This window comes from Lissotriton vulgaris, chromosome 3_1, assembly GCF_964263255.1.
Source record: "Lissotriton vulgaris chromosome 3_1, aLisVul1.2, whole genome shotgun sequence".
NCBI lineage: Eukaryota > Metazoa > Chordata > Amphibia > Caudata > Salamandridae > Lissotriton > Lissotriton vulgaris.
Genome location: NC_141689.1, coordinates 1221754537 through 1221775873, shown reverse-complemented (window position 1 = coordinate 1221775873; position 21337 = coordinate 1221754537). Strand labels below are relative to the sequence as shown.

Genomic DNA, 21337 nt, shown 5'->3' with positions numbered 1-21337 from the left:
TTCTTGAGTATGAGGAAGAAACGAGAGTAAAACTCCTCTCCTTTCTGAGACACCGGAACCACTTCAACTGCACCTTTCTGAACAAGAAGACGGACTTGATGGTAAAGCTCCTTGAGATGGGGAGGAGGCGGGCCAGACGGTGGAGTATGAGGAGGAATCTTGACGAACTCTAAGGTATGACCTTTCAGCACAATCTCCAAAACACAGCGGTCCGAGGTGATGGAAGACCACTGAGATTAAAACAGAGAGATTCAACCTCCATCACTTTGGGGATGACAAAAGTCATTGGCGTTTGGGAGTGGATCCCAGATAGGATGACTTTCCCCTATAGGGCTTTGAGGACTGTTGTCGATTTGACTGCTGTTGCTTGGAAGAGTAACGTTGGTTGCTCTGATTGTAGGAGCGATATTGAGATTGTCCTCCTCGAAAAGTGGAAGAAGTGCCGCGTCTGCGTGCACCTCGAAATGGCTGCTTCCGAAATTGCAAAATGCCCAGTGATTTAGCCGTATCAGTGTCCTTCTTAAAGGACTCTAGAGCTTTGTCTATGTATGACCCAAACAGCGATTCACCATCATATGGCATATCAAGGATCCTGGATTGAACTTCCTGCCGGAAGGAGGTGGCCTTCAACCAACCCTGGCGTCGTAAGGCAGCCGCACTAGCAAGCTGGCGGAAACCAGTGCCCGCAATATCGACTGCGCAGTCAATCATCTCCTCAGATGCTCTTTGTCCGTCCTGGAGGATTTGCAAAGCGTCCGCTTTGGAAGCGTCAGGGATGAGGTCGACTAGGGCAGATATGCCCAACCACATCTGCTGGTCGTAGCGGCCCAAGATGGCTAAGGCATTCGCCGCCCGTACTGTAGTGGAAGCCATGGTGGAGAATTTTCGTCAAATGGCGTCTAGGCGCCAACCTTCTCTATCTGGAGGTGCGGTGATTGGAGACGCTGGATTACGGGCCCGACGCTGTGCTGCCTGAGTTACAACCGAATCCGGCTTAGGGTGAGAGACCAGGCATGCCTGTGAACCAGTTGGGGCCTTATATTTCTTCTCAAGGCGTGGCATTTGGGCAGGTAACGAATTCGGAGCCTGCATGAGCTTAACTCCCTCCTTTCATATAAAATCGATTATTGGAATCGTGTGGACTTGTTTGAAAGGCTGATTCTTGAAATCGTAGAGGAAACAGTCCTCCTCTCTCTGTGTCATTGGTAATTTAAAGCGCTGGGCCGCTCTATCCATCAACAGATGAAAACTGGCAATATCTACTGGAGGGGAATCCCCAGATTCTCCTGGCGGAGGGGAGGGCGTCTGCATTTGGTAGTCGTCCCACTCTGCCATGCAGGTTACGGGATCATCATTATCCGTATCATCATGGACCTCTCCGTCCTCCCGTTCTGGAATCGCCTCATCATCCGCATCCTGTGGATACACAGTTGTGTGAATCTTGACTGACGTTTGAACCTGGGGTGAAGGCGTCGGTGGCAAAATTGGCGGAACAGATGGCGGAGCTGTCGCAGTCGCAGCAGGTGATGGTCTAGGAGTACCTTGTGGTGTTGGTGGAAAACGCCGGTTGTAGTCGTCCAGCATATGCTGGAGATTTGAAATCAAAGACAAAGGCAAAGTAGCCATTGGAACTTGGATGAACTGTTCCTCAGCTTGAGACTCCTGGTCCCCGCGGTTGTCGTCACTGCCGGAATCTTGACATTTGATGATTAGATCAGACGGACTGTGGGCCGCCCCGAAAGTGTCATCCGCATCATTACCAGAGTCCGAGTCGTGCTCAGAGGTAGTGGCAAACATAGGTGAAGGAGGCTGCGGATCTGGAGCAGACAACTGGTGGCATGGCGTTTGACGGCGATGGTGTGAAAGATTGGTGGCGACAGATGCAGAACCTGAAGAAGGTAAAGGCACTAGAGGCAATAAGGCAAAGGAAGATGGTGCCACAGTCGACGGTGCCGTCGACGTTATCGTTGACGGTGCTGAAATGGCCATCGATGAAAATGACTTTGATGAATCCATCGTCGACGAAGCCATCATCGACGGAGTCGTCGTCGACGGAAGTATTCTAGATGGCAAAGCCGCCGACGAAGTCGTCGACGCAGGAGACACCCCTGTAGACGGAGTCCTCGTTGACGAGGCTTTAGTCGACGGAGTCTTCGTCGACAAAAAAACATTTTTTTGATGGCTTTCGTCAACGATGCTGGTTTCTTCGTCGACGAGGTGATAGGAATCATCGACGAGACAGTCTGAAATGCCAATGAAACTCTCATCGACGTAGAGGCCATCGACGAGACCGTCGTCGACGAGGTAAAAGCTGACATCGTCATCGTGTCGTCGTCGACGACGATGTAGACACTGCAGATCTCGTCGTCGGAACGCTTGTAGACGCTCCCGTCAACGACGAAGCATGTTTAGGCATGGAAACACGCTGTGAGGCAGCAGAAGACGCCTGAGAGCCAGGTCTCGTGAGCGCAGCAGTAGTAGGAGCTGGTGGGGACACCACAGAGGCCAAAGGCAGGGCCAGGTTCTTCATATTTAGAAAAGGAGAAGGCATATCCTGCACACTACCACACTTAGAGGCTGCAGTGGAGGGTCCAGATTTAAAACTCTCAGCATCAGACAGAGCTGAATCCTTGTCTTTAAGACGTTGAAGCCAAAGGAGGAGACGGCCTTCTCTGTCCTTTAGAGTCTTGTTAGAAAACGTTCTACAAAACTTGCAGCTGCCAACTTCATGCTCAGGGTAGAGACAATAAATACATTTCTTGTGGGGGTCCTCTTTAAAAAGACGCAACCTCCCACAAGATGAGCAAGGTCGGAATAAAGACTTCTTACTTGACATGATGAAAGTTCAGGAAACAAGAAGCAGATGAGAAAAAAACTGAGCAGAGTTCAGGGAGACACCCTTCACACGACGTGCGGTAGAAAATCTGAGGGCTTGAGTTGCTGAGGAGAAGGTTCTAGAGGGTGCTAGCGCCTGATTGGCTGTGGTTTGGACTAACATAATGACAGTGATATGTTACAAGTGTTTTCTCTCTCTATCATGCATTCCTATGTAGGAATTGTTTTAGAGGTTTCAGTTATGTATTTACTTCTATTTTTTTCTTATGTTATGTTCTCACATATATATATTTTTAGCATTTATTGCTATTTTTATGTACTGTGGGACTCCCACTTCGACGACAGGGAATATTCAAGCATGTGAATCTATGAAAGACACCCCTAATACTGGAGAATCACTGCTACATTGACTACCAGGTCTTTTAAGTAGCCTCTCACTTATCTTCAAGGTTCCTCCACGTCTCAAATTCACCAAGTTCCACTAAAGAAAGCAAATCACCCAGGATGATCAGATAAGTAAACACTCCATTGTCCTAAGCCACCTATCTATCAGATTCATCTCTAGTTTAGCATAAGACTTATGATCTGCAGAATAGTGTGAAAAGTCTATTTTCCCCTGATGGCTTGTTCTCCACCTATAGGCCAATCCAGTATCTGTTAACCACTGGGACCTTCTCTCAATAAAATCACAGAACTGTCTCCTCTATATCCAACAGCAGATTACACTCACCCGCAATCATTGGGGATTCCAAAGCCCAAGAGAAATCTTATGGAAGGTTGGAATCAATGGTTTGGAATCAATGGTTGCCCCAAGATAAACAAAATTAGAGACACGCTCCAAAATTGCTCCATCCAGCTTTATATTATTCTTAAAACATTTATGGGGCCTTATAGTCATGTATTTAGTTTTTAGTGGGTTTATTTCCAACTCCTTTTGTTTACAATATTGATTGAGCGTGTTTAAAAGATTTTGCAGGCCCTTCGGCGTTTGCGACAACAAAATTGTGTCGCCCGAAAATGTTAGTGCGCAGATGTGGTTCCCTCCTAGTTTCGGGGAGTCATGATTATATTTTTGGAGGAACTCAACCATGTCATTAACATATAAAAGAAACAAAGTTGGCGCCAGGACGCCGCCCTGGTGCACACCTCTCTTGACTGGTATCTCGTCTGTGAGTTCCCCCCCTTTACCCCAACGCACTTTTGCATAGTTGTTCTCATGAAGCCTGACCAACTGGACTATAATATGTTTTGGTACCCCCTGTCGTAATACGTTTAGCCACAATAGGTCTCTCGGAATTGAATCAAATGCGGCCTTTAAATCTATAAAGGCCACATGTAAATGACCAGATCTTAGCCTTGTGTATTTCCAGGCTATAGTTATCAGCCTGAATACGTCTATAATACTTGTCCTCCTTCTAAAATCCGCCTGGCATTGAGACAGTACATCATTTACAAGCATCCAGTCATTTAACCTTTCTAGAATCTGTCTGGCAAAGGCCTTTTGCAATATGTCTATTAAGCTGATAGGTCTATAATTAGCGAGGTCGTCCCTACTACCCTTCTTATATATCGGGACGATCTCCGTGCCCTTCCAGGATTCTGGAATGGGCTGACCTCTAGCGATTGCATTGCATAGGAGATTTATATATGGTGCCCACACCTCAGGCGCATGTTTGAACAGATCACCCGGAATCTTATCAGGGCCATGAGCTTGTGATGGCTTAACAGCTGATAGGGCCAGCGTAGTTTCTTCTACACTAAATTGTAGTGGTGCAGTCTCATTTGATGACATAAGGTCCTCGATGCTACATGGGAGCTCTCTAGCCATTGAAGCTGGAAGGGCATCTAGGCGATTAAAATGTCCATGCCAAGTGCAGGGGTCCAAATTATAGTCCTGGGCTGGGTTATATGCCTTGCACGAGACGCGAACATCTGGATAGAAGCGAGGTGCCCGATACTAGCACACCCTCATGGACGCTTTCATTTGCTGTACCACGGGAGATTGAAGATTGATAATATTGGATGACGGACAGATAGATACGTTTGGATTATGGTTGGCGCCTCAATAAGAACGATTATTTCTTACTGAATACTTTGCGTGAATACAGCGACATCATAAAGAGTACATTACTGAGCTGTTGATTTATTCCAGCCTTTCACCTCCTAAATAGGGGTATTGTGACATCATATTGATACGGATATTATTTAATGACCTAGCCAATTGAGGCTGGGACGGAATTACAACCAGCCAGAAGGCTAAACACCCTTTTGTATCTGCCCACCAGCCCTGAGGAAGTCGTTGGTAACTCCAAACGATGAAACACGTGTTGGCGGCGAGAAATATTACAAGATACCATACATTAAAGATCTCATGAAGAAAAATGAATGTTTTGTTTCTGAAAAAATAGTATTACTGTAAAATATTTTGCTGTGGTGTGCTAGGGACTTGGATTTTGCCTTGCTACTATTTGCAATAATCTGCCAAAACAAAAATTGAACGCCTGGCTTTGAAGCTGCTATCAGTTCTTCCCAACTTGCATCTTCCCAATTTCTGCGAGCTGATTTTAAGACTTTATTATACATGTTCCTTGATTGTCTAATCATGATTATGTCCTTAATTTGCAAAGCCCTAATTAAGCTTTGTTTGCTCAATACACATTCTTTATTAAACCATAGGTTTAATGACCCAATCTTGTTGGGATGTTTGGTCTTCCCAGTCACTGGTTTGGTTAGATAGAGTTTTATACCTTGTAGCAGCTTTTGATGGATCAGTGTTATAGATAAAGTTTCAGGGCACTCTTTTAAAAAGAGCAGTACGAGATCACTAAAAATGTTATAAATTCAAGTGATGGATTCTACCTTTTTCAGTATAGATGGCAATTTTAGTGCCCTCCTATTATTACTAACTATAGGTTGTATGACCTCTAGGTCCAGTCCTACTTGTGTCAGTGAGTGTAGCATAAAATGTTCCCCTGCAAGATCTAAGCACAAAGGGAAATGATCACTTTTTCTTCTCCCATCCACTTTAAAGTCCTGCACATGATCCCAACGAGCAGCACTTAGCATGATATAATCTATCCGGGAAGAGGAAAGGCCTCTTGAAAAGGTGCTTGAACATTTGAGATCAGAGGGAGTTCTACCATTGCATGACCCTTAATCCTTTCTCTACAGTGAAGTTAAATAATTGTAGTGCTGAGACAGAGCATCCCATAGTCTTTTCTATCCCTAAGGACGGGATACCCATTGCTAAATCTTCTTCTTCAAGGATTGTATTCAATCCCGACAAAGGTTTGTAACAGCAGTTGAATTCACCTCCAATTACAATGAGCCCATTAGATTGAATAGAATCAAGGGCTTCTTCCAAATGCTGTATTATTGGTGATTCTTTTGAACGTTCTCTTGGTCTTATATATAAATTAAACAGGTGTAACCAGGATTTGTTTGGGAATTTAAAACTCAAGGCCAAGATGTCGTCATAACAGTAGGTAGGATGTCTATGGAAGTATTTATATTATTGTTTATCCAAATTAAGAGGCCCCCAGATGGTCTACCTCTAATTGATTGGCGGGCCCCTATACTGAATGTCCTATAGCCTACTTTAAATAATGGTTCCCTTGCCAAGGTCTCTTGAAATCAAAGGATTCAATATAGTCCTGCCAGTCTGGTTTTGCAGTTTTTTTGTAAGGCCAGCTTTATTCCAAGACACCATCGGCACTCGATTTTGAATTGAGCTTATTGGTGTGGTGTCGGGGCGATCACAAGTAGATGCTTTAATAATAGGAGGACCAACACTGAGGGCATAATCAGGCCCTTCTGGCTGTGCAATATTATATATTAATCGATCATCAAGACTTTCACCTTCATGTGGTATCTCCACATTTGATTGGTCATCAAAATCAGTTACCCCACCAACCTGAACCATTGGGGACAGAATCCCCCTTCCTGGGAGGCACAGATTTTGCTCATAATGAAATCAATCTATGGCTTCAAGATTACTTTGCCCCCCAGAGGTATATATGGCAAGATTACAACTGGCTATACCAGTTTTATTTTGCCTAATGCTGATTTTGGAATTAAAAAGTGAATGATTTCTTAGATTCATAGTTATTAAATTCTCAGCAATAGATTTGGAGTAGAATGTTAAACTAATATCGTCCAATTCCCCCTTATCCTGTTGGATCCATTCTGCATTTTTTATATCTGATCTTATTATGGAGGGACACTTTCGTTCCTTCCTAATCCAATATATAGCTTTATTTACAAGGGAATCCCTGTTTTCTCTACCACCCGGTTTTAATCTTGGAACATTGGTGAGAAACACGTACATGTTATGTTCCTCCCTATTCGGAAAGGAAAATTCCTGCTCTCAGCCATTTCTTCATTCGAATCCCCTATGTCAACCTCAAATCTGTGGAACAGGGTGTGAGTCTCGGCAATGACGCTGAACATCCTGTGATTCTGGGTAAATCACTCAATCTCCCTGTGCCCAAAGAAAAAATTAATGTGTCCTCATGTAATGCAACTGGTGCTATGTAAAGCGCTCCGATACCCGATTCGGATCAAGTTTGCGCTATATAAAACTCTGTAAAATAAAATAAAAATAAAAAATTAAATCTACAGGGCCCACTGATTCCTGTGATTTCAAACCTGACCCACGTGAGCACTACAATGGTGGGGCAGGAAGACATGGAAGAGTCCACACTCCTTTTGCTGCTGTCCCCAGGCAAGAAAATATTCTGTGTGGCTTCAGTACTATGATCCATCAGCCCTGAATCCGGATGTAGTCTTGCTACCCGCCAATAGTCCCGGGACCCTTGTTTATGTCTCAGTATCTGTCTCTTAAGGGAATGGGTCTCATCTTTGAGATGGGTCTCATTTTTGCAGCAGCAATATTGGCCAGAATGTTTCCTTACTGATGGCCTTCCACTCTTCCACTATTATGGTTCCAAGCTCCTTTGGGGCCCTCCCCTCTATCTGCTTGTGTACGCCTCCCTTGCCATCTACTTCACAGTTTCCCGCGGGACGCAGAACCTTCAGCAAAGAGCTGTCAAAATGCATGCTGGTTCCTCCACGTCTGGCACCTCTTAAAGCCATTGATTCTCACTTTTCGTGCAAAACAGAAATGGTGCAAAGCAATGGGCCGAGATGGAGGAGAGGAGTAATTAATCTGCCTACAATATTTTCCTGGCTGCTCTCTGGGAACCCAGTCTCAAACACAGACACCTGAACAAAGACATATGTTGGGCTCAAATTTCATTTTAGTAGGCCTTCCATATTGAGGACCTAGAATGTCACATCTGGGTGTAGGAGAGCCTCTTTTCCAGAGTCAAAAATGAAATATTAAATTCTGCCATTACTGGTAGGATGGACTCTCTCCCAGGCATAAGCAAATAGTTATGAAGTACAAGATTTTGAATCACTACTGAATTTTGAAACACTCCTCAAACTAAAGTAAGATTAAGGCCTTGGGTTGAGTGGCAGTAAGAAACGTCTCAAAGTCTTTTACCACAAGTCTGGAAGTATATCATTTTTTAGAATAGGGTTGAAATGTTAATTTCTACTGTTTTGTAAAACCTTCCTTTATTATGTAGTTTCACTTTATTTGGATATTTGGGTGCCATAAAAAAACTCAACGTTTTTTCTTAGTTAACAATGTTCCCATCCTTGCAGGTATGTGTGTGAATTGCCAATTTTTAACCATAGAATTGGTGTCGCTAAGAACACTTCTTTACCTTCTTCTAACCATTGGCACATCATTTTGAAAGTTTTGTCGTGTTTGAACACCATTTTATAATTCATTGAAAATATTTTGCCCTTACTTCTAAATCATCCTCTTTAGTTACTGATTTTAAGCTTACAGGAGTTTTCAGTGCATTTTTGTTTTTTAACCAGAGCAGTGATTGTTTGTTTCTGCTTTTGTGTATTTCTAGCTGCCAGCTTGCAATGCATCAGAGTAGCCATCATGCCAAGAAACTCTATCAGTGTGATCAGTGCAGGAAAGAGCTGAGCTCGTTGAAGAAGCTTCGGGACCACATGGCTTACCACTCGGATGATCGACCCCATCAGTGCCGACTCTGTGACAAGGCGTACAAGGTGAAAAGTAAGTACTTTGTCATACAGTCCTATGATAGTGCATAAAGACATGAGATTGAAACATTTGTATGTATAGCCCTGGCATCTGTGTTCTTCACGATTTCTTTCTCTGGCCAGTTTAATTGCATTCTGCTATGTGTACCAGTACTCCCTGTGGGCAGTTGTAACAAAATACTGATTGAACTAAACTAGAAAGTTTGACTGCTTAAACCTTTTACGCTAGCTAAATTATTGAAGCTTGGAAGTTTACATACTAATGAAAAGTTTGTGGAACCCTAAAACACAGTCATTTATTTGTTATTGTGAGAAGAGACATTAACCTTAAATATGTACTATATTCTGTGACGTTACAAAACTATATTTTCAAGTAGACCAGTTCTCCCACGCCTGTGGGAATCCAAGTATTGGTGTTGTCTTGGAGCCACAGATTAAGGTACTACTGCAAGCTCACTGAATTGTCAAGTATTTTCTGATGGGTAGCAAGACCCAACGAGTCAAAGATTATTCTTGAAGGTGGGTGTTGGGCTAGAGTATAAAAGTAAGCTAAAATATGTACTCTGCACAATAAATATATTGTCCAGTGTTATGACTTTTTGAAAGAAATAATAGTGATTTATTAAAAACATATTTTCAGCTGCACTACAATATTGTTCAGTCAAAGGGAACCCTTCTTCAGTCTTTCCTCATCTCACCTAGTAGATGATGTCATTCAGAGATGGATCTCTTTAGGGGGAATGTGGCAATATGTGAGACGTTTTCTCTTCTCTCGATACGAAATTTGAGTAGAGCTAAAAATCAGCAGTAATACTACGCAACTCCAAGCTTCTCCCAGCAAACCTGGAGCTCCTGCCTCGAAATAAGGTATGTCTCAGCACCCCGATACGTCAGCCTCCTTATCCTTTCATATCAAAACAATAGATCTTTTCCTCCGTTCCGGTGTATGTTCCCATCTTCAGGTGAGAAACTAAAGTTCCATGCCTTTGGTCAAGTCTTTTCTCTCTCTGCTGGTGCGCAAAGCATCTTCAAGTAAAAGGGTAAACTTTGACCTGGTTCATCTGCTCAGTTTATGCTCAGAAACAAATGTACTGACTTAGATTTTAACTTAGATCTTAACTTTTGAATTCCAGCGCTATTTTAATATACTTGTGTTGAACTGTATGTCCTTTATGACTAGTTCAGTCGAATAAAGCTATCTTGATGATGATGACAATGGCAGTTGGGCACAAGCCCAACTTGTTGAGTGAATACAATAAATGTTTAACATACCCTCCTGATAAGCCTAACTGCTCTACCAAACTACCACATATAGAGCTGTTAGTGATTATCTAATTTAGCCTCTGCTATACCTCTTGGGATCCACTGGACTCTGTACACATAATACCTTACTTTGGTATAGCATATACAGTGGCAGCTTCCTACACAAGTCCTTTAGCCATTCAGCTGCAGCGAGTGCCTCCAACAGCTCTTTTTCCCTCCTCTGTTGCTCTCTTTCTTCCTGCGACCACGCCAAACGTGGAAGATTTCACTCCTGTTTAGATGACTCTGTTTCTGTAATCCAGAAGGTAGTTGTTTCCCAGGTATGTATCGCAACTTGAAAAATAGAGGCAGTATAACCTAGAACATGCAAACCATTACATTTTTTAAGCACAATGATAACCATACAGTAACATTATTACCAATCGAAATGGAAAAAGAAAACATTACTTACATCCATAAGCTGCTCCAATAACCCGGTGGGTCTTGATTCATCAATGGGTGGGCTAATCCTTTTCTCCGAGTCCTTAATAGAATTGAAACTTTCCGTTAGGACAGCTAGGAATATTTTAATTCTTTGGCAGGACCCGGAGGTGAGGATAAAGCTTATCCACCACTAGAGCTGCAATGGAGAGACTGGTTTGAAATAAAACCTTTTGAAGGTCTAATCCGGGGACCAGTCTACTGCAGTCAAAATATGCTCCAAGCGAGCTCTTAGATCAAAGGCTTTTGAGGCCATCGCTCCTCAGGTATAGTGCGTCTTGAAACCTTTGGTATCAGTACCTGCTTCTTGCATGATCCACCACACCTATCTTACAATGGTCGGTGACAAGACATCTTGAATGGTTTCTTTAAAGCTACCAAAAGTTGCTTTTGCCCGTGGGGATGAAGGTCTTCAGTCATGGTCTCATAGGCCTTGATACATCGAAAAACACACAACCTGGGTGAGTCCAGAAAGGCTGGATGGGAAATCAAGCAGGAATTACCCTTAGTCCGTTGAGCGACATGAAATGCGACACCTTCCGTGCGTAAAGGTCCTTCTATTAATGTCCATGCCTCTAACATCTGATACCCTCCTGCACGAGATCAGCCACAAAACAATGTCCAACTTGACCGACAACTGTTTATGGGAGAAGTAGCTGTCATTTGGCCATGAGGTAAGAAGTTTCAAGACCATATTTTAATCTCAAAGGATCGAGTATCATGGTTCTGGCGGAAGAGACAATCTAATGCCCCGGAGCACTTTCTTAAACATGGGGTGCTTTCCGACCGGCAGGCCCGTAATCACGTTGTGCCCTGCAGAGATCGCTGATGTAAATGTATTGACCAAGCTATAGGCCATTCCATCTGAGGACAAGTATGCTAGGAAATTCAGTATGTGTACAATGACCTCACCCATGAGATTAAAGCTCTGTTGTAGACACCAACCCATCCATCAAGACCAGGCTGATCAATACCCCTTGACCGTACTATAAGACCATGCTCGAGAGAGAGATCTGCTGTATCTCTCAAAAAGCCTAGGACTTGCCATTGAGAACTGTAATCCTCCAAGCCATAAACTGGAGGCTGCCATTAGTCACCAGATGATGGGGATTCCCTGAGGGATCACTGAGGAGTTGTGGATCAAGTTGTTGATGGTTTCGAGACTCCCAGGAAAGTTTGATCAGAACTGGAGACCATAATTCCGACTTCCACATCGGTGAGATTACCACCTGATCTGCCCCGTGTCTGCGCACCTGAGCTCCCAATAGTATAATAATGGGGAAGGGGAGAAGGGTATAGCCCTTTTCTGTCGACCAATCTTGGAAGAAGGCCTCGGTCACCACTGCTCCAGGATCCGGCATCCAACCGAAGTACCGGGAAGGTGACGGTCGAAACTGGAGGCAAATAAGTTGATCATCAATGGCCACCAACAGACAGAGAGGGCTTGTAACAGTGTAGGAATTATTTACCAAAGGCTTGTGTCCCCAAGATATCAAGAGTCCCAACCCGCAACTTGGTTGGCCAACCCCAGGAGATGTTTGCCTTCACCGAAACGTGGTGTTCTAGGTAGTATTCCCAAAAGTTCTTGACCAGATCCGAAAGGGCCAGAGACTGCATGCCTCCCAGGTAATTGATGAACCGGACTGCCACCACCTTGTCCATTTTCAGAAGGACACAATATTGTACCTGGTCTCTGGTCCAGCATTGGACTACGAAGGACCAACCATCAGTTCCAACTGGTTGTAATGCAGGGACTGTTCTGCGATGGACCATCTCCTGCCGGTGGTGTACTCCCCACAATATGATCCCCAACCTGAGCCGCTGGCGTCGAATTCGATCACTAGATCCAGTTGTGAGTTGAAAAGGGTGTGACCGTTCCACGCCTCAATGTGGTAGAACCACATTTTGAGCTCCTCTTTGGCCTCCTCTGACAGAGGAACGTATTGGGAGTAGTTAAGACGCTTCTAATCATTGAATGGCCCGAAAGTGAAGGAGGCCTGGGAAAATGGAGAAATCGGCGATGCAGTGAAAAGATAGGGTCCATAAGATAAGCATCCTTGAGGTCCAGCCGGACCATCCAGTCATTGGGACGAAGAAGGTCACGCAGGAGATGGATGCCTTCCATCTTGAAGTGGTGGTAAACTAAGCACTCATTATATTCCCGGAGATTGATCACCGGGCGCTGACCTCCGCCCTGCTTCTGAACCAAAAACAGGTTGCTTAGAAATTCAGAGGGATGTGGGTTGGATGGGCAGATTGCTCCCTTGGTAAGGAGTTCCTAAACCTCCACTTGAATAAGTGTGGCCTCTTGCCTGGAAAAATGGAGAGGGTGAGGAGTTAAAGGCTAGAAAGTGGACCCGTGGAATTCTATGTGGAACCCTTGAACCATTTGGAGCCCTCAAGCATCGGACATGAGGGCCCGCCAGTTGTCTACTAAATGCATCTGCCGACCCCCTCCCAAGTGCTTGCAGGGAATGAGGGATAGACTCACCGTGTGTATTGGAGTTAGCACCTCCACCTTGGGGTCCACTGCAGGAACCTTTGTGAAATGACAGTACTCTGGTCAGGTAGAATCACCTGAAGCAAGAGGAGTCCTGCCATTGTCCTCGTTGGGATGGTTGGCCCCCTACCGGAGGCAGAATATTGGGATCAGACGGCCGAGCGCCTCCTACCTAGGCGCATCGAAAATTTGCTTGATTGATAACTGGGCCTTGTCTAGAGAGTTACTCAACACAAATTTGTCAAGTTCCTTGATGAAAGGCTTGCTAAAGAGCCCTTGTTGTGCCACTTGCCCTTCCTGTGAGGTTGCCAATTCCCCTAACTTGGGGTACATTTTTAGCAGTAATGACCTGAGCCTCTCAGTAGAGATGGCGCAGTTGGCATTGCCAAGGAAAATTACTGCCAGCTGAGCCCATCCGGAAAGAACCTCTTGAGATGTCATGAGTGATGTCACTGACCATGTCATGAGTGATGTAATATGTGGGGTCATAAGCAGTGCAATGAGGGGGAGCGAGTTATAGTGAGCTCAGCTAACTATAACTGCTGAATTTCTCTGGCTTCGTGTGTGTGAAATGTGAGCCTAACTATAATGTCCTTGTAACCTATTTTTTTTAATTCAATTTCCTAACCTTAACAGCCTTGTAACCTTTGGCTTTTTCATTGAATTTCTAAGTTTTTTTAAATGCTAATTCCTAACTGTAACATCCCTGTAACCTTAGTTTTTTTCAGTGAATTTCTATGTTTTTTTTAAAGTAGCAATGCTATTTGCATAGTGATGGGGAAAGGCAGCAGGCCCTCTGATCACCTCTCAGGAATCCCGCCTGTCCTACAACTTGCAGAAAGTACCAGGAGGGCTTCTTGATCCCCAAGGTCCCTTAGCATCCAAGAGAACTTCATTTCCCAACCAGTCGTGTGCCAGGAGACGTGTTTGCAGAGTGGTACAGAAAGGGGGCGTTGACTCCAAAGACCTCTTAGCAAACTGAATGTGTGGGACTTGCTGGAGGTAACAGGAGGGGTTGTTGGCCCCAACAACCCTCAATAGCCAAGGGGACTAAGTCCCACATCTAGTACTGTGCCAGGAGGCACGTTTGCAGAGTTGTGGAGAAAGGAAGTCCTTCTTAATTGCGATGGTAGTGTTTGTGTGATTATATGAGTGCCATTGCCAAAGACATACTGCGTATACCGGGTGTTTTTGACAAAGTGTAAAATACATATATAGACATATTTAACATAAAGGTTCAGTGTAGCTATTTATTAAGAGACTAATTTAATTTTCCCCTTTGTATACATTTATCGAAATACCTACATAAAAAATGCATTTTCCTTTTTCACAGCAACACCGAAGGTTGCAATGACATCAGTAGTCACAAATACAAATGACAAAATGTAAAGCAGATATTTTAACATATTTTACACAATGTTTGAGTCTAGCTTTTTAGTAACATAATTGTTTAACTTTATTTTAACAGCACTCACGTATAAAACTTAACTTCTGAACACCTATAAAACTACCCATTCTTATCCAAACTCAACAGGAATCAAAAACTGCTCCATAATTAGTACAATGCACACGCTGTGAAAAGTTCCACTCTAGAGGGGCGAATAAAAAATATTCATGGGGGATGATGCTCATGGTCTATCATCTTAAAACCTAACATAGAAAACATCTCTAACTGACAATCAAGTAGATAAAGCTGGAGGACCATCTACATCAGTGGCACCAGCAACAATTCCCACCCAGAAAGTCCTTTGAGAGGTACTGACTACTGCAAAAGATAGGGCTCCTGAGTTTTCAAGAATAGCCACATACAAACCCACAAAAAAATGTATTAAAAAACAAACCAGAAAATCATGTCATTGAGAAATAGAGGAATATCATTGGCTAATGCACTTTTCAACAAAAAAAATAAATGTATCTTTCTTGAACATTCTCTAAGAGGAGTTCATAGTGAGCAGACATTTGCAATGCACAATTTGTGACACATGACATTGTCAAGGGGAACAAATAAAAAATATTTTTGGGGACTACTTCCATGTTTTAAGCTCTAAAAACATACCAAAGCAATAGTGTAAAAGCAGCGAGAAGGCAACGCAAGGCTGAAGGACCCTGAACTTCAATACCAGCCACAACAACACTGGGTCAAAGATTCCATTCAGAGATCCAATCTCAACTTCTAGATTTGGCTCCACAGTTTTCCTGGATGGCATCATACTGCTTGGATTGTGGAGTTGTAGTGAGTGCTGGAGAGCTGTCCATAAGAGCCCTTCGCAACGCTGCAAAGAATCATAAATGTATTTTTTAAAGATGTTTAGCCCTTCAAAGTTTTTCTACATTAGCAGGCATTTTATTGTCCTACAAAATGGGTATCTAATAGCTATGTGTTGTTAATTTTATTATATCCTAATTTATTGTAACACAAGTTACATATAACTTGCCCTATGGACAAGTCAAAGAAGTCCTCTACAAATAAATACACAGCTAATTTTTGCCAGTTATCATTATTTACATTTTCACTTTTTAAATACAAGTCAACAGTCTGTGTTTAAATCTTCTAGTGAGTGTGTCGACACATATACAAACATACTCTGTTTTTTAGACCACACTGTGTACAATGTTGTAATCTCTTCTTTAAAACCATCAACTGTAATATCTGTGTCCTGTTCTACAACTCCTCCTCTTAACAGCTCTTTATTTCACCTAGAATCCTGCTGAGGACCAAAGAAACAAAACTGCACATCATCACAAACCTTGTCTACATCTACCACAGTACCATACTATTCATTGCTCCTAAGCCTAAAGCAGGAGTTTTCACATAGTATAGCCTCCTAACTAAAGTTTGCATTGTTGAGTGGTGTACAACTTACATCCTGAAATGATGAAAAGTGCTTTGGCACACTTTGTTTGATAAACAAGCTAGTGAGTGATCCTGCAAGTGTGTATGCTTTTTAACCTGGCAAGAATCCAATCCTTGTAAAGTGCTTTTTTCTGTTTTAAACTTTACCTTGGAGCGATATGTAGAAATATTCTTAATATATCAATGAACTGCTGTTGAATACTACAAACACTACTACAATTCCACTTCTATACAGGCGTCTGACTCCACCTTCCTTGTACCTGTTCTCCAATAACTTGTTCTACATATGTAGGTACCATCAGCTCTTTCGCTACAGGAATGCCATTCTTCATTTCATAACATTGTTAAGCATGGGCGTAAAATCCGTTTCGTTTGTGAAATTTGTGGATTTTTGGCAAATTCGCGGTCCACGAATCGCGCGAATTTGCCCAAAAATCCGCAAATTCGCACGCTGCGGATTTTTTTGCTTGGTCCCGCTTGAAAAATACAATATCGCGCTCACTGCGTTGACTTACCGTGATTCTGAGTTTGCCGAGTTGTTTTTCCTCCCGGTTTGCGTGTGCTGCGCCATTTTGGATCTTGCTGCGTGATCGCGCAAGAGTTTTTCGACCGCGATTACATCATCGCGGCCCGCCATCTTGCACAGCGAGATTTTGACAACGCGAGTACGTCATAAGGGCCTGCGATCACGCATCGCGGGAGTAAACAATGCCGAACACGTAGATGCGGTGCGCAGCTGACTTCCGGCGGGAAATTTGAACAGCTTGCTTTCCCGAAATTGCAAAAATTGCAATTCTGCACAAGAAATCCACTGCAGGCAGCATAAACCTTCTGAAAATGATGATTTTGATCACAATAACTCCTCAGATTGTCATTTGGCTGCACTTTTTGGTGCAAGGAGTCCATTTTTGGGGGGGGGTGGGAGGAAGGAAGTGCCCCAGAGTCTCCTTCCTGTTCCTGTCCAGCAGGCTCCTCCCAGTGCTTTGTCCATGTCCTGGTCACTTTTCATTTGGATCTGGAGCTGGAAGGATTACTTTTTGTGGCAGCTGCTGGATATTTGTATTTGAGGACTTTTTGTTTGGATCACTTTTGGATTACTTTTCGATTTGAGATTTTACAAGTAAGTTGGTGTTGTTTGCTTTGGGCACTGCAGTTGCTGCAACTACAATTGTTAAACTTTTTCACAACTTTAAAAAATATATATTGTGCGTAGCCACAGTATGCAGTAGGCCCAGGGTTAGTCATGGGTGCATGATACAACTGTTTCTGTGAGTTTTGTTGAACTTAAATATCATGTATGTCATGGAATTGAATAGCTCACTGTTATATGTGGATTTTTAAAATTTATTTTGGGGTGCGTGTAAAGCCACACTAGCCAGTAGGCCCGGGGTAGTGAGTGGTGCATGGACCAAGTCTTTCTGTGGGGTGTCTTGAATTTAAACATCATTGAGGGCATGGATGGCATTGGATTGTGGTGATTTTTGTGTGTTTTTCGACTTTTTGGGATGTGTTGGGGCCTGGCCTTGTGGGTGGGGGTCATTTTGAGGCCTGGTCCAGGCAGGGCCTGGCCATGTGGCTGGGGGTCAAGGGGCCATTTTGAAGCCAGGCAGTGTGCTCAGGCCTGCACCCAGTTTGCCTTGCTGTCATCCATTAGGCCCAGGGTAGTGAGTGGATCATGGACCAAGTCTTTCTATGGGTTGTCTTGAATTTAAACATCATTGAGGGCATGGATGGCATTGGATTGTGGTGATTTTGTGTGTTTTTCGACTTTTTGGGGTGTTTAACTGATGTTCCTCTGGCTTCCATTGCTTTTAGGTGCACAAGAGAACCACCAGTGCCAGGAAGAAGTCCTGCAGTGGTGCGTGCAGCACAACGTCACGTGACGTCACGTGTGGCCACAGACAAGACAACTCTGCAACTTGCGCAACTGCGGCCTGCTGTTCTGACATCTGAAGAAGATGGGCCCAAAGAAAGGTTGCCGTAGCGCCTCAGCGAAAAAAGTTGCCAGTGCCACTGCTGGTAAAAAGGAGCAGAAGAAGCAAGTGGCACCACCTACCAAGGAGATTGGTGGGCCCACCGACCCCTTTTTTGGTAAAAAAAAATACTACGCCTGCAGCAGCAGCGGTGTCCGCCGGGGACCAAGCTGGAAGCAGCACCTCCGCTTCATTGGGCTCAGTTCCACCACGCCAAGTTAGGTCCAAGACCATGAGTGCTGCTGAGACAGCCACTTTAGTTTCTCAATCACCATCGACCAGTGATGTTGGCTCATCACAAGAAAGTACCATCCAATCAACGCCAGGTGTAACTCAGCTGACGAGTGTTCAACAACCACAGGTGCAACGACAACCACAGGTGCAACTAGTACAAGCGCAAGTACATGGGCAAGGAGAGGCGCAAGTAGAGGCGCAAGTAGAGGCGCATGGAGAGACGCATGGAGAGGTGCATGGAGAGGTGCAACTAGAGGTTCATGGAGTGGCACAACTGCCTACAATGCTTGTTCCTCCAGAAGTAGGGGCACATCAGGAAATTGATATTCAAGTGGAGGTATCATCCGAGGAAGCCACTCCTCCTGATGATGATTCATTGTCTTCCAGATCCCCAGCAAGAAAAAGATCAAGGAGGGCTACTACTACTACAAGTTCTTCTTCAAGCCCCCTTCATTCTGATGACCTTGATCTTGATTGGAACCCACCAATGCACTCTGAGAGTGAGGCACGCCATGAGCCGACAAAGGTAGCTAAGCCTAAAAGGAAGGTTCCTGCAAGGCTTCCACTTATGGGTGATGACGACGAACAAGAAGTGGTGTCTTCTGCTGCTGATGAACAGTCTGACGACAACCCAGTCATCAAAGTCGTCACTCCAGCCACAGCAGGCATGCAGCAGACAGACATTTTCACCCTATCCCGAATGGCTGCTGAGCGGGATGTGGGCGGCGTGGCACTGGTACCACCACCAACACAGTTAACTACAACACCAACACGACCTACAGCTTCCATATTTTTAAGTCAGAAGGGCCGGCAGGGACCTCCATCCAGCTCGACCTCCATTAGCTCAAGTAGTGGTGCTGTAAGTGAACAACAGAAACAAATTCAGCCACGCCCATTCTCCACTTCATCTGGCATTGAAACTCAAGCAGCACCTGCACCACCAGCAGACATCTCCAGTCCCCAGTTTGGGACTTCTTTACTGTTAGCCAAAATGCGGAAAACGTGGTCGTTTGTTCGATTTGTAAAACATTAGTTAGTCGGGGGAAGCTTGGTACCAACTATGGTACCGGAGGCCAGAGAGGTCATCTCAAAAAACATCACACTATCCAGTGGGAGGCGCACCTAAGTAAGATCTAGGAAACCAAAAGAAAAACAAATCCAAATGTATCCATTGATATTGCATCTGATGATGACGAGTGGCTGATCGTGCAGGGGGGAAGTGAAGAAGCGACAGACATTTTTTCTGGTACACCCAGTACCCCTGGCAACAGCACTGCAGTGGTAGCGCCCACACCCTCTACCCCTGCAACTTGTATGAGGCACACTAAGAGTCTGGGAGAGACACCAATGCGAAAAAGTACATCACTGAGCCTAACTGGTTTGAAGAAGTCATCATCATCATCACGTAAAACGGTCCAGCCCACCATTAGTAGAATGTTTTGGTCGGAGGCGCCATTTGAACGCAACCACCCAACGGCACATCTGTATAACGCAAAGCTGGCTAAAATGTTAGCGCTGGACCTTCTCCCTTTTTCTTTCGTGGAAGGGGTGGGTTTTCGAGAATTTGTGGCAACAGTCTGCCCTAAATGGAAGGTTCCTAGCCGGTCCTATTTTGCCAGAGTTGCGGTTCCAGCACTACATCAAGATGTGCTGGAGGTGATTGGGGCAGCTTTGCAGAAGAGTGCTGTTCACACTATCCACCTGACAACAGACTTGTGGACCAGTTGCCAAACCCATCACTGCACACTGGGTCTCTTTTGCAGGGGTTAGAGACAGGTTATCTGCAGGTGTTGACAGTGCCACAATTTTTCAAGCTAGTCGGAAACATGAAACAGTAGCCATGTTTACCATGGAGAGAACTCATACTTCACCTAACCTTTTGGAGGAGTTTAATAGGAAGGTCTATGAATGCCTGCGTCCAAGAAATTGCATAGTTGGTTATGTTTCCACAGATAATGGCAGTAATATAGTTAAGGCCATGCAGCAAGGTGACTATTTCAGAGTGCCGTGGTTGGCGCACAGTATTAACATCGTGGTGCAAGATTTCTTGAAAAAAGAAAACACAGTCAGCAAGTTACTGACCACCTGCCGAAGAATCTGCACACATTTCAGCCATTCTTTTAAGGCCCGGAAGGAGCTGAGGAGCATTCAACATGAACGTAGACTGCCAATCAAATGACTCATCCAGGAGGTGGCAACACGTTGGAACTCAACCTTTTACATGCTTGAGCGTCTGTCTGGGAAGTGAGAGGTAATAAATGATTATGTCTATAAACTGGGTTCTACTATGAAAGACATGAGGCTAGAGTTGGAGGAATGGAAGCTAGTTGCAAGCCTGACAGACATGCTTCGCCCTTTTGAGGTCTTCATGCGTGAAGCCAGCAGGGAGGACTGTTCTTTGGGCCAAACTATCCCATTGTTAGTCATGCTAGAGCACCAACTGAAGGCTGTGTCTTCAACGTTCCAAGATGTTACTGAAAAACAAGACGCATATCAGTTGGCGGAGAGGTTATTAAGCCGCCTAGTTGCCAATGAAAGGCTTAAAAACATACATACAGAACAACATTACATTTGTGCCACTATTCTGGATCCACGGTACAAAAAGGCAGTGGCCAGCATAGCATTCATTCCTTTTGATGAAGCAGATGTTTCAAAGTACAAACATTGGCTAGCTGTGTGAGCCACTCGGTTCAAAAAAGAGCAGCAGAAAATTCAAGGAGCCGGCAGAAGTACAACTGAATCAGCAGGCCATCCGGCATCAAGTTCCACTTCTGAATCTGTGGCCGAAGGGGGTCACTTTCCCTCACAGCCGTTAACGACACCAGCAACCGTATCATCATCCTCACCTGCACCAGGCCCAGCCATAATATTGTCAGAAGTGGATTGGCTAACTCATCAAGGGTTTGCTCGTTCCAGTGCTGCAAAGGCCGCAGATGGTACGCAAAGTGGAGCAACCATGGAGGACCTTGAGCGACGGTGCAGGCCTATCTGGATGACCCAACAGAGGTCTTTGTTAATCAGAACCCATTGCTGTATTGGTATAGGAAAAGGCCTCTATGGCCACTGATCACTAACCTGGCTCTAAATTATTTGTCTTGCCCACTCGCAAGC

General features: G+C 44.4%; 1 protein-coding gene across 1 annotated transcript in view; it reads left to right on the top strand.

Annotated features, from left to right (window-relative positions):
* The window catches only part of LOC147727675 (uncharacterized), a 382784-nt gene that overhangs the window by 137115 nt on the left and 224332 nt on the right, over positions 1-21337 (top strand). The window contains exon 4 of the mRNA XM_086963156.1: positions 8766-8935. Within this exon, the coding sequence (XP_086819282.1) occupies positions 8766-8935 (170 nt within the window). The remainder of the gene's footprint in view (positions 1-8765; positions 8936-21337) is intronic.